Source organism: Venturia canescens, chromosome 7 (genome assembly GCF_019457755.1).
Source record: "Venturia canescens isolate UGA chromosome 7, ASM1945775v1, whole genome shotgun sequence".
Classification (NCBI taxonomy): domain Eukaryota; kingdom Metazoa; phylum Arthropoda; class Insecta; order Hymenoptera; family Ichneumonidae; genus Venturia; species Venturia canescens.
The window spans coordinates 14,251,938-14,265,189 of record NC_057427.1 but is presented as its reverse complement, the minus strand read 5'-3'; the positions used below and the strand labels follow the sequence as shown (position 1 = coordinate 14,265,189).

Genomic DNA, 13,252 nt, shown 5'->3' with positions numbered 1-13,252 from the left:
ACGCTTTTTTTTTTTTGCATTTTGCGCACTGACGTCGAGTGACAATTTTTTGAGGTTTTCTTCAACGCCTCGGAAGCCATGAGCCGCGTTGTAATGCGTGGAAAAAACGTTGGTCACGCTCACGCACCGAATTGTTTTTTTCTCGCACTTGGTTGGAGGAAAAAATTCATAAATTCGTAGTGAAAAAAATTCTTTCAGGGCAAAATTCGAGGATTCGTGCGGTTAGGTAATGTTGCAACAGTTTTTATTTGGCAGAAAAACGGTAGTAGGTGAGAAAGTTTGAGCGAAAGTTCGAAAGCGTTTTTATTTACGCGCTGTAAAGTTTTGTTGTGGAAGAATAACGAGAGAGAGAGAGAGAGAGAAAAAGACGCGGCAAGGAGTTCGGTTGTGTTTAATAGAGTTTACAGTACGTCGCGCGAGGAAAGCTCTTCTGGATCTCGAGCAACACACGATCTGGAGAAATATAAGGGAAAATTGGTTGCGAGAGGAAGAGTTTCAAGGGGGGGCAGGAGGAAGAGAGAAAGCACGAGGTCGAACGCGGGGGAGTTGGCGATGACGAAGATCGTGAGCGAGACGACGATAAAAGCTAGAGCCCGAGCCGGCACAGAAGCGGAGTCGGGGCTATGAAAACTCGGTCAAAGTCTCGTGTCGCGTCGCGCCTCGCCCGCGCGCTTCGGGGATTCGAAGGGTCGAACTCTCTTGCTCTCCTCCGTTGGGGATGTTTCGAGCCCATTCTCTCTTTTTCCCTCTAATGCCCTCGAAGCTTTTTACCAGCGACCCAACCGATTCCTAATTTCATCAATTTATTTCCTCAATTAAAAGAGCCCTCATACTCGGCCCGGACTTTCGGAGATTCCACATTTCATCGCACATTTTTTCCTCCCAAAAGCCTCTCCTTCCCCCATCTGCTTTGAACCTAAAATTCGATTTACCGTGCGGCAACCATTATTTTCCTTCTATTTAAAGAATCGCTATGAGATTAAATTCCAATTAAATTTCGTCCGAGCTCCTCATCCTTACTGACTATCTGAGAAAAGTTTCAGCATTTTTCACCGATAATCGTATCCGAGATTTCAAATGAGTCCCAAAAATACTGTCTCAGCACTGCTAAAATGAATTCGATCCGAAGCTGATCCCACATTATTCCACATTTTTTTCTAGTTTTTCAACTTTTCCGAGCTTTTTTTATGCTCCGTTCTTCTTCGTGTACCTCTACAAAAACCGTTGAAAGACCTTTCTATCATAGATTCTGTTCAGTTGCGTGAGTACGAGCGAGATCGCTGCAAAATGGTTGCACACCCTTGATTTTTTGATAAAATGATAATGGCGTTTAACTCATATTTTCTTTGAACTATCAATTTACTCTGAATAAACCGTGCAGCAGGATTTTTACCGACTGAACAACTGACAAATCACCTCAAACATAAGATAGTATTAAAAAAAAAAAGAAACTCTTGTTTTAGTAATGAGAAAAAATATCAGGTAGTTCGTTTCGAGATAATATTCATTGCACACGCAACATTCTCGAGTTAAGAATTAAGAAAAAGTTAAAAAGTTCTTATTATATTCGTTTTGAATATAATCAACTCTGCACACATTCACTCAGCTATTGTTACAAATAAAACAAATGACGCTGAAGTTTGCAACGTTGGAGTCCAACGAAATTACTAAAAACACTGATACTTCGTTACGTAAAAAATTGGTGAATTACAAATGTTTTTTTTCGTTCATTCCGTTGGGCTCCAACGTTACAAACTTCAGCGTCTTCAAAAAAAGCGATAAAAGCGACTTCAAAAGTCCGGAGGAGTCGAGAATCATTTGCTCACAACTATTAAGGAGTCGATACTAATTTCCTTCTAATCTACATCGAATATTTAACACATTATTATTCACACCTATAATTTTCAATTGGTTTATTTCTCGTTACATTTAAACTGGTTCAAATAAATTGGATTTTTATGTCTTTTCAAGGCTTTTTTCCAAAATCTTGCTGTCATATTATTTCGTTTAATTTAATTTATAAAAACTAACTTCATTCATGATTCAAAAAGATCCATATTCCCTCAAAGAATAGAACGAAAATGAAGAATGAATATAGCGAGGGTGAATCATACGAGAATAAACAACTAGAACGATTGAAGAGGTTCCGCTGTCAGCCCATCAAGTGTGATAAAATCCCTACAAAAAAATGACGAACCACTGACAATTTGAAAGGTTCAGCGCTGTGGCATCGTCGCGCAAAAACCATGAAAAATCCGAGTTGGCAGCATCATTCTACAGATTTCAACTACTAACCTTCTGGGCATATATTTGTTCAGCCTTTACGATCGTTTTGGAATCTTCGCAGTTCCATTAAAAAAACAAAGCTTTTCTAAACGACGTCGAAGTCCGCAACGTTGGAGACCAACGGAAATAACAACATTGTAATTCACCAATTTTTTATATTTCACGAATCATTGGTGTAGACTGAAAAACTACGAATTGCAAATTAGGCAGATAACAGGATCGCAGAATTATTGGAATTGTCGGAGAGTTTTTGAGATCATTTCGTTGGAGTTCATGACGTTGCCAAACTTCAGCGTCATCTTTTCCAATGTCTAAGTGAATGCATTTTTTTTTTCTCCAATTCACGAAGAGACAAGAAGTGTTTAGCTGATTTTCAGCATGATTAATCTACAAGAAAATAGGTTGCATGTTTCTTTTTTTCTTTGGTTTAATATCCAATAGTCGGTGTGATCGAAGAACTTTCTTATAACACACCGGGGGTATGAGGAGCATCAAGAGAATCGAAGGAAGGAAAATGATGATGGGAAAAGTGGGTGTAAAAAGAGCGTTGAAGCCGGTGATTCGGGAGGGCAAATATCGATGTCAGTTATGAAGAATGGAGACGAGAAAAGGAGGAGGGGAGCGAGGCGGGAGTGGCCCCGGGGACACCCACGGTAGGTCAGGATCGCGGGCAAAACCGGGGCTTTTTTCCCCCAATAAAGAGGTATAGGTGGATGGATGGAAATCGTAAAATTTGATCGGGGCGAGAGCCCCTGCCTCTATCGCGAGCGACGAGCCAACCGCACCAAAGAAAAAAAAACAGCCTCAGTTATGTGTTCGACTCCTCTTGATATCGACGGCTGAACGTCGTCAACCAGCAGCAATCCGCGCCACGTACATTTCTCTCGCTCCCCCTCTTTCCCTGTTTTTATTTTCTTTCGCGTACTTTCCCGTGTATATACCTGTAACGGCACATTCAATATCGAGAAAAGAGGTAAAAAGTGTTGAACGTATTTGGTGAAATCCCTGAAAAACCGTCTATATTTTCTCCCCACATTTGCCCACATGTACACATCGGGATGCACGTGTGCGCGGACCTAAACCCTCGGCTTCCGCATCAAAGTTCATTCACTCTTGTGCTTCGACAGTTTATCGATAATAAAACACGGTTTAATTGACAACGACGAGGCTTTAAGGTCAAAGGCGCGCAGTTTCAGAATCCTCATCCATATTTAACCATATTTAGATGCAATATTCTTCGCCGAGATTATTCATATTTATTTCATTTCTCTTCGGATTTTTCTCAGCCTTTCTCCAGTATTTCGACGACGAATTTAATTTTTCCCCGCGCACTTCGAGCCGGCCGACACGCATATTTTCGTCTAATTTTTCGTCGTTCGAATTGATCGTTTTTTGCATTCGTCTAAAAAATAAAGCTCGAGTGAGATTTGCCCAAACTGATAAAATATTTTCAGTCCCGAGAAGCGTACGAAGCGTACGGGACTTGTACGAAGCGACGTCGTTGTTCGAAGTGCTGGGCCCGTACAACAAATTTGTTTTCTGCCCACGTGCGTTTATGACACGTGTTTACACCGACAATTGAATGGAGGAAAAAGACTGTCGACAAGAAATGAAAGACATGAGAATAAACATCTCCAGGTCTTTCCAGTTTGACGGACTCGTTCGCACGTGACTCGATTGCTTTATCAACCAAACGGAAGTGAAACTCGTTGTGCTTTCAATTGAGTATTTGCTTTGGCGATAGAAAAAAAAAAAAAAAAAAAAAGGGAAAAAGAGAAAAAAATCTACGTACGTGTACTCACACACACGCAGCACACGTGATCATACTGCGCGAAATCAATCGAGAAAACGTCACCGGCAGAATACACACGAAACCTCGTGATGTACCAAACGAAAAAGTGATCGGGCACAGGGGGAGGGGCGAACAGCAGAAAAAAACACAAAACACGAAACATCGAATGAATGAATGAGTCAACTTTTCTGAATGGACCGTGAAGAATGTCAATCGAATATAGGACATTCGTCCGCAATGTCACGAGAGAAAAAAACTTTCGCAACCTGCTTCGATAAATTCTCGAGTACCGCCTCTCGCTCTCCTCTCTGTGTCGTACAACGATATTCAGAATCGTACGAATACACAAAGAAGAAGGAAGAAAGTGTGGTATATGCTGAATAAAGTATGCTGAAGCGAACCTCCAGTCACAGTTCTCCATATATTTCACATTTTTATTTTTTTCATATATTCCAGCAGCACTTTCTTCCTTCTCAGTTACTCCTCGATTTATGTATTCTCCGAATTTCACATATTCCTGCAGATTAATATGCATGTTCTTACGGAAATAGGAGCTCACTTTGTACAAACATTCGAACTGTACTCTGATCGCTATTATTACAAGAATTTGGGCGTTTTGTGCCTCGTGAAATCTATAATTCATACATAAAATACATAGACTGGAAAAAAAAAAAAAAAAAAAAAACAGAGTTTCTCGAATAAATACTGTTTTTGCACGGATGCACGGATTCGCTTATCAATGTAGAATATCGTTTTCAACGACTCCGTGAAATATTGATTTACGAAAATGTGTGTTTAAATTATCTTGGAATCTTTATAATCAGAGCGTTACATCCATTTTTTCATAATTTTTTCAACCCTCGGTTTCTCTATGGAGTTCAAAGACCCCCGTTGAAGTCGACTCGACGAGGCGGGGTTGATATTCCGAATATATACTTGATGCTCCGACGGCTCCTCAAATCTCCGAATTTTCATAACCGGATATCCCAAGTTTCGTAAAGATCATGCCCCAACGAAAGCCAACCTCGTTTATTGTAAATTATGTATTCACATTTCACGTGCAAGGTGATCTTTGGAAAAAGTATAAAAAAGACGAAAGCTCTATTCGAACGACCAGTAATACGATTTAGAAAACTCCGAATACATGGTATTTAGCATACCACGAAAGTCCGAAATTTTAATTACAGAAAATCAGATATATCAGAAAGTTTAAATATAATAAAGGCTCGTGAGAGATTCTTCGTCAGGTCCACGTGACGCTGACGTTTCCTACGTTGGAGTCCAACGAAATGATCGAAAAAAACTCTCCAATAATTCCAGTAATTCTCCTATTTTGTTCCCTGCCAAATTTGCGATTCGTAGTTTTTCAAGCTGCACCAACGATTCGTGAAATAAAAAATTGGTGAATTACAAACTTTTTTTACGTTCATTTCGTTGGACTCCAACGTTGGAAACTTCAGCGTCGCGTCAGGTCCACGAAAGCTTTGAGCTCCGGAATTTATATTTTTGATCGTCTTATTTTCCGAAAACTGCAATTCAGACCGCTCTAAATTCCGAAAACTCAGGCGTAACGCAGATAACGAGTAGATCTGACGCGGATTCGTACAATTGTTATTAAAAATGCCTCGTGAACATTAGATTCGAGACAAAGTCATGGGCTTGCTAAATTTCACTTGAAACGCTGTACGTCTTCTTCGAGGGACGATGGGCTAAAAAGTAATTAATCCTTTCAACAGTATGTGAATCGGTCGGTATTAGCATGAGTATACGAGAGCGATAGCTGCAAATATCGAGAGTGGAATTCTTCGGCATGATTTGATGGGTTACAGAGAGACCCGGTCAACCGATTTCTGTCATCCTCCTGCGTGGACCGAGAGAGCTTTTTATTGTAATTGATCACAAACCGTGTGGAAGAATTGAAATTTCAAAAATTCGAGACAAGATCCGTGCTCTGGGAAATTCGCTAAGTGTGGGACGAACTTGAATATCCGTGACTCGAGCTCTAATGTAGAACGAGCTCGGATATCCGGGACCGTAAGGTCCTAATAATCAAGGAACGAAGGCACTTCGATGAGGGGTTTTATTCTGATTTTCGAGGATAGTGCAGTTGAGACTGGAACCGCTACAAGTTCAAATTCATGTTGGCGTGTATCGATTTTCAAACAATTCATATTTTTTTGCATTTTTCGAAAGTATACATATTTAAAAGTATCATCCTAAAATTTTATCAAAATCTGGCGGGTGGGGTTCAATATGTCGAATAACTGAATTGTAGAACGGTCGATGTTTCGAAATTTTAAAAGTTGTGATATCAGTTTGGAGAAAAATAAGTTATTCGAAATTCTTATTCCCGATCGATACTACTCAGCAGATTGCGCGTTTAATCAAAAATTTCTTCTTCGAATTCATATTTACCCGAAAATATATATTTCAATAGTTTTCATTTAGAATGCAATTTTAACAGACCATCCGAATGTCAAAAGTTCATATATTCGAATTCAAAATGGAGAGTAATTGTTTTACAGACAGACCAGAATATAGAGTAGCAAAAAATCGAAAGTGAATTTTTCGAGCCTATAAAACTTGGATATGCAGAATAGCGATGGCTCGAAAAGGCGAAAGTCAAAATGGCGATGTTTCAAATTGGAGATCACCGGTCTGAGTAAGCGAGTGAGTGAGACGCGTGTATTTGGAGCTCCGCTGCATTTCTTTATTTTGATCGATCGACTTTCTAACGTTTCGCTATTTTGACCGTTCGACTTTTTGGTGTTTCAAAATTTCAACCTCAGTAATATTTCGTATTTCGTTATTATATTTTCAAAATTGTGAATTTTCACAGTATCGCTGACTGTAGTAATTTATGAATCGAAAGAGTGATAGTCGAATTTTCGAAAAATCGATATTTTAGTCATCGTCCAATGGGCGATTGTTACATTCTATTTTCGATGTAAACGTTCTTCGAACCTTGCAGTTTCTGCTTTATTTATTTTCGGCATTCAAAGCTCTAGTCGAATCTATCCGTCTCCGTATTATCATTCGAAGTTTATAAATTCGAGATTTTAACTGTTCGAAATTTTAGTCATTCCAACATTTGATCCCCACCCAATCTGGCCAGTCCAAGTGTACTTTTGAGCGACATTTGCTTGGCTGTCTGAGCGCGCTAATACGCACCGCCCAGTATGCGGTGCCGCGTACCTGCCTTTGTTTGAACGTGTTTTTCTCAAAATTGCGATTGTGGACGACTTGTTGATAAAATCTCCGAAACCATTCAACCGATCCTTATCAAATTTTACCACGTGTTCTTCATGACTAGGGCATATCACGCGAATTTGGAAATTTTAAGTGAAACTATTTTTTTTGCAAAAAACGTTAAAAAAAACGTGCTTTTTTGTAGTTTTTGGAAAAATGGCCGCCACTTTGTCATTTAAAAAAAAAATCAAAAATCGTATAAGCTCTGTAGCGATTTACCTATTTAATCTAAAACCATTTTTTTCTCCGATCTACATTCCAGAGATTTTATATCCATATTTATAATTTATACCGGTCAAAAAAATTCGCGAAAATCGCGAAAATAGTCTTTTTTTGCCCGTCTAATTGGGCCTTAATGTTTTCTTTCAAATATGAATTTCAGAGAAGAAACCTCAATTTAAAAATGATCTAAAACGAACGATTTAGTCGTTAGTCGCGAGCATGGGAATAACTCGCGACGCTGAAATGAAATCGCTTCCGAAGATGAAGAAAAAGCGTTTTTTTTTTCAAAGTGAAAAAATATCCGTGCATGCGGCAACGAAGCATGATTTTTTGAAAATTTTCATACCGGAGTCGTGCATCATTCGAATTTCCCTTTCTCATTACGAAGAACTAACAATCATTCACTCAATCGAGCCACAGGAGATTGTGATATACTGTAAATGATATTCGGTTTTTTCTCTGGTTTTTTTGCCCCCTCTCGAGGATATTATCCCGGGCCGCAGTCTCGTGGCTGTCTGGCCACTTGGGGCTTTGCTCATCGCGACTCTACCGTCGATGAAACCGAAGAATCTCAACACTTTCTTTCACGTGTTCACTTCTATTCCCCTCTTCTTTCTCCCATTCTTCGCTCTCTCTCTCTCTCTCTCTCTCTTGTATACTCGGTGAGGATTTCTCGCACGCGTTCTCTCGCGAGCCAAGGCTCACAGGCAGAAAAACGAATTCTCGTGGAACGTGACGTGGAATTATGCAGAAGGGGAAATATATCGCTGTTCCTCGTGCTCGTGTGCGCCGCGCAAGTATTTCTCTCAATGCCACAGCGGATACAGTGCTTAAAGAGGATTACAACCAACCGAGAATTCTTATGATCTTGTACGAGAAAAAAACCACTTTTTTTCAACCTCTTTAATTCTCATTTGGCACGAGCTGCTTTTTTTTTCTCTCATCGAAGTTACGCAATTTCATCTGCCCGGACGTTACTTTTTTCCCACGGGCGAAGGACATTTTTTTTGGGTACGGCGTAGCAGCACTCCGAACAATAACACAGACTTTTTTTTCGATATTTTAAAGATGTAAACAATTCGCATTTTCCCAGGGATTCGCCACAGTTTTTCCTCTTTCGAGTGGCGTTACACGTGAAAATAATTTTCAATCCTTTCACTCATGTTAATTCGAAAAGAGAAAAATAAGTCATTTTTTTCGTTCCGGAGTAACGACAAATTCGCAGAAGCGTTTCAACCATGAATTCTCCGTGTGAACAAGAGAGAATGCATTTTTGCTCAACTTTTCGACGACACCGACACGAAAGCGGAGAGCGATATTTTGCTACTTTATCACTAAAAAGTGAGTAAATTCCTGTGAATTCTATGGCAGAAACGAAAAAAAAAAAAAAAAATGCTCGGAGCTGCTATTCGAATAAAGAATTACGAAAAGCCTTGGGGTGGGGAAAGGGACCTGAGCTGGTGATGTGGGCGGCCATTTTGTGATTTTTAGCCCGAGCGTAATTTCTCGTCGATCAATCTCAGCTGATGAAAAAAGAAGACGAAAACAAAAACAAATGAAAAAAAGACTTGAAAGCCAGAGAAAAATGAAAAACCAGAGGGTGAAGCTTACACGAGAAAAATGTGTGGAAAACAGGTTATGAAACAATGGGAAAAAAAAAAAAAAAGAAAAAAGAGGGAGAAAAAAAAACAAACGTACGTACAGAGAAAAAGCTCAAGAAGGAAAAATGAAAATTTTTGATCCTGGAATATACATACGTATAATAACACAAGTGTATAAAATAATAGTGGTGTAAGGTTTGCTGGGTGCTCTCGCTCGCTGGGCTATTCCTAGTCCCGCAGGGTTTTTCGTTATCGACATTTTCATGGAAGAACAGTGTGCGTGCGGTTACGTGCGTGGGTTTACTCTTCCTCTCTCTCTCTCTCTCTCTCTCTCTCTCTTCGTCCCCTCTTTCTCGCACTATCTCTCATTCTCTATCCTATCTACCATACATATATACATATTATTCTCTCTCTTTGCCTTGCTCCGTTGGTTGGCCCCAACGTCTGTGTATATTCCCTCCTATTCGTGTGTTAGCCCCTCTGAGCTTATATACGTTCGCTCTCCTCATTCTCCCTCTCTTTCCTCCTCGTTCTGTATGTTCAGCATGGATTATACATATATATATATATACGGCCATAATCATACATCCACATGGACGTACGTGTGCATTGACGGTGTGCCGGGGTTGGTGTGTGCGTTGAGTTTTCTGGAGGTTTCCCATAGCAACGAACGAGCTAGGAGAGCGCCAGGGCTACAGTGGCTTAGGGGTGGCTCGAAGTCTCGTTCGTCGAAAACTAGATGCACCCGATCTTTTCCTCCCCGGTTCCCTCGCCGTTCTTTTTCCTTCGTTTTGCTTTTTCCTCCGCCCTATCTTTTGCTCATCGTTCAAAGAGTATCGAGGAGCGCGTATAAAAAAAAAGACGAAGAGCCAAGACCGAAAACGGCGGCGGAGCTGACTATAAATTCCAAGGGAGCCTCGTTGCGCGCGCGAACGAGACTGTTGCGTAGCGGTAAAACCGCGTCTCGAAAAAAGACATGCGCCAAAAATACTGGAAAGTTTTAGCATAATTTAAGAAAAGAAAATGGGGGAAAAAAAAAAAAAAACAACCGGTACGAAGATGCGAAGAGGCGGCAGAGGAAAAGGTGAACTTTTGTTCCGACTAGATTGCGGTGAAGTTGCTCCGATCTCTCGCTACTCGGGAGAGAGAGAGAGAGAGAGAGAGAGAGAGAGAGAGAGCCGCCCCCGCGCTTTCTCAGCGCTCCTTCCCTTCCCCCTTTTCTTCCTCTTCCGTCCCTCGTCCCCCACGCCCTCCTCGTTTCCAGCAAGTACCTCTATGTACCAAGCATCTTCCACACACCACTTTCTTTCTGTCTCTCCGGATACCATGTGTATTTTCCTCGTAGGTTGCACACACACACACACACGCACACAGACACACACACACACGCACACAAGAGCCGTGCTCGCTTACGAGTCGAGTCCGCGTACACTCCCACACGAATACACACACAGATACAGGCCGCGGCGTATGAACACGTCGATATATATACATATACGGGAGGATCGCAAATGCAAACCCGCATCTCGCCTCTTTGTACATAATGTATTATATAAGGACGCTGCTCCGAGTACATGGAATATGCCAGTACATAAGCTCCCTTGTACATGGGAGAGAAACGACGCGCGCTCAAACTATATCGCGGTTTATACATGTGACGTGTAGTACATACCTGTACATGCATGTATTATGTACACGCATAGGTAACTGGCAAGGAATACAGAGAAAAGAGCTTTCGCGTAAAAGTGTTGGGGAGGAGGAGGAGGAGGAGGAGGAGGAGGACCAATTATAGTGGAGCTTCTGGCCCCTGGAAAATCATCCCCGGTTAGGTATTTTCGAATTAGTTGGATTCCTTTTCCTGCGCCATTGTCCACGAGAGCTCACTTCCTTTTTACTCTTCGCGCGAGGACTCAAATAAAGTTCTACCGCGTACCTATGCCACTTTTACATGTACGTGCATATGACGAGGGAGGAGCCAGTAGATTATGGCATTAGTATTCGGGACTAGGAGCATGGAGCAGGTTACCTACGCTGGCCGAAAGCGACGCTGTGAATAAATTCTTCTTTTACACTTTTCGCCCAAAAGATCCGGAGCTCCGGATTAATACCGCGGAGTAAATCTTGCCGCGTTTCGTTCAACCGTTGGACGATTTCACCGCTCTTCTTTTCACGACGAGTTTTTTTTTTTTTTTTTTTTTTTTTTTTCGGAGCGCAGTCCAGTGCTGTTCTGACCTTTTCGAGCTATCTTAAATCGTCGCTCTTTACCTCCGAAAGTGATGGCGGAGAAATGGACTCTCGCCACTGTGCCTACATCCACCGGTTAACACGATTAACTCCGTGTCGATAGCGGTGGATATTTAAAGTTACTTCAACGTCCTTCACCGTTGTTTCAGACTGCTCTCCACCCTCGAGCGACGACACTCTCCTCCTCGGGGATGAAAAGATCCCTCGAAAATTGCTTCGATCCGTAAAAACTACCCGGATATCCGAGCTCATCCCCTGAACTTGGTTCCAAGAGCACGAATCAGCGACCGAACCGTCGCGCTGAGGCAACGCTCGGGTCCAACGAAATGGAGGAAAAAAGCATTTGCAATTATGCGAGCAATTTATTATTTCGCGAGGCATCGGTTGCAGGGTGGAAAACTACAAATTGCGAATTCGTGAGGAAACGAAGTTCTAGAACTGCTGGAATTATTGAAGGGTTTCTTTAACATAATTTCGTTGGACTCCGGCCCTGCGAACTTGCAGAGCAAAAAGCTCGCATCGAATTTTCGAAATTTCAATTCTCCTCCGGCCGGTTCGATCGAGCACAAAAAAGTGAATGGCGCCGACCGGGCCTTCCCGCAATCGGTAAAACCATACCGAACAATTCCACTTTGGAAATTTTCAGCTATTCCACTAGCAATCGCGACGAAGAGACACCCCGAGCGAGCCACAGCCCCGAGGACGTCGAACGCTGCGCCCAAAGTTGCTTACTCCACAGCCACGTTTGTTTGTTTGTTCCGCGATAAAGTCCAATGCTCTCATTCCCGTTGGGGGATGATGCACAGCAAAAAAGATAAGCGTGCGCTCCGGACGCGTACACCCGCGTGCGGAAGCCTGCGTTCGTTGCATATACGCGAGGCGAGACCAACTAGCCGCTCGTACGCACACACACACACACACACACGCGCGCGCGCGCGGGCGCGCGAAACCAAGTCTCTCTCCGCTATCGAATAACTCGATCGGCCGTCTCGAATTTCGAAGCTTTTAAGGCTCGATCGTGCGTAAATCAATCTCGTGCAATCGCTCGTATGCCCTCTAGTTGTAGCTTGTATACACGCACCGCTCACAAGAGGCATATACTCCGCTATAACGGCAGCGTGGTTATAGACCACTGTACGAATTCGCGGTCTCTATATATGCTCACTCGACGACCGTATTACAGCTTTCGTCCTTCGGGCCAACATGGGACCAATGGAAATTTGCCCTCTAAATTGTATGCTGGTGCATTCGAAAGAATCTCTCGAGTCCGGCAGAATAAAACGTTTGTGAAAATTGCTATCCCGTTGGGAATTTGACCACTTTTCTGATGACGCTCAACCTCGCAACGTTGGAGTCCAACGAAATGATGAAAAAAAACTCTCCAATAAAATTTCAGTAATTCTCCAATTTCGTTTCCTGACGAATTTGCAATCCGTAGTTTTTTCAACCTGCACCGATAATTCGTAAAATAACAAAACAGGTGAATTACAAATGTTTTTTTCCTTCATTTCGTTGGACTCCAACGTTGGAAACTTCACCGTCGTCTTTTACTGGCATCTCCAACAACAACCACATGCAGGCGGGCGGGGCCTATTCAAAATGGCGCAGAAAAGTGCCAGTGACACATGAACATCTTTCACGTGTCACATTAATTTTCTGTTTGAATGTTCCTAAGCTTAGAAAATATTTGTGTTTGGGCAGGTACTAATCCTGCCCAACGTAATGTTGTTAAAGGCGAACGGGTGTTAGCAGCTCATTACATAATTAAATGCGATTTAAACTATGAAAATGAATCAAGTGACGAAATCAGTAACGTGTTTATAAACCTCTTATATATATACGTGGGAAATTTTTTTTC

The 13,252-nt window shown here is 41.9% G+C and overlaps 2 protein-coding genes across 5 annotated transcripts in view; one reads left to right on the top strand and one right to left on the bottom strand.

Annotated features, from left to right (window-relative positions):
- The window catches only part of Tdg (Thymine DNA glycosylase), a 44,253-nt gene that overhangs the window by 8,021 nt on the left and 22,980 nt on the right, over window positions 1-13,252 (top strand). The window contains exon 2 of one of the 4 annotated variants that reach the window (XM_043423910.1): window positions 2,348-2,423. The exons of the other annotated variants lie outside the window; for them this stretch is intronic. Within the exon in view, the coding sequence (XP_043279845.1) occupies window positions 2,348-2,423 (76 nt within the window). The remainder of the gene's footprint in view (window positions 1-2,347; window positions 2,424-13,252) is intronic. 4 annotated transcript variants of the gene reach the window in all.
- Window positions 1-13,252, bottom strand: part of LOC122413504 (uncharacterized) — a 45,281-nt gene that overhangs the window by 17,867 nt on the left and 14,162 nt on the right. The window lies entirely within an intron of this gene.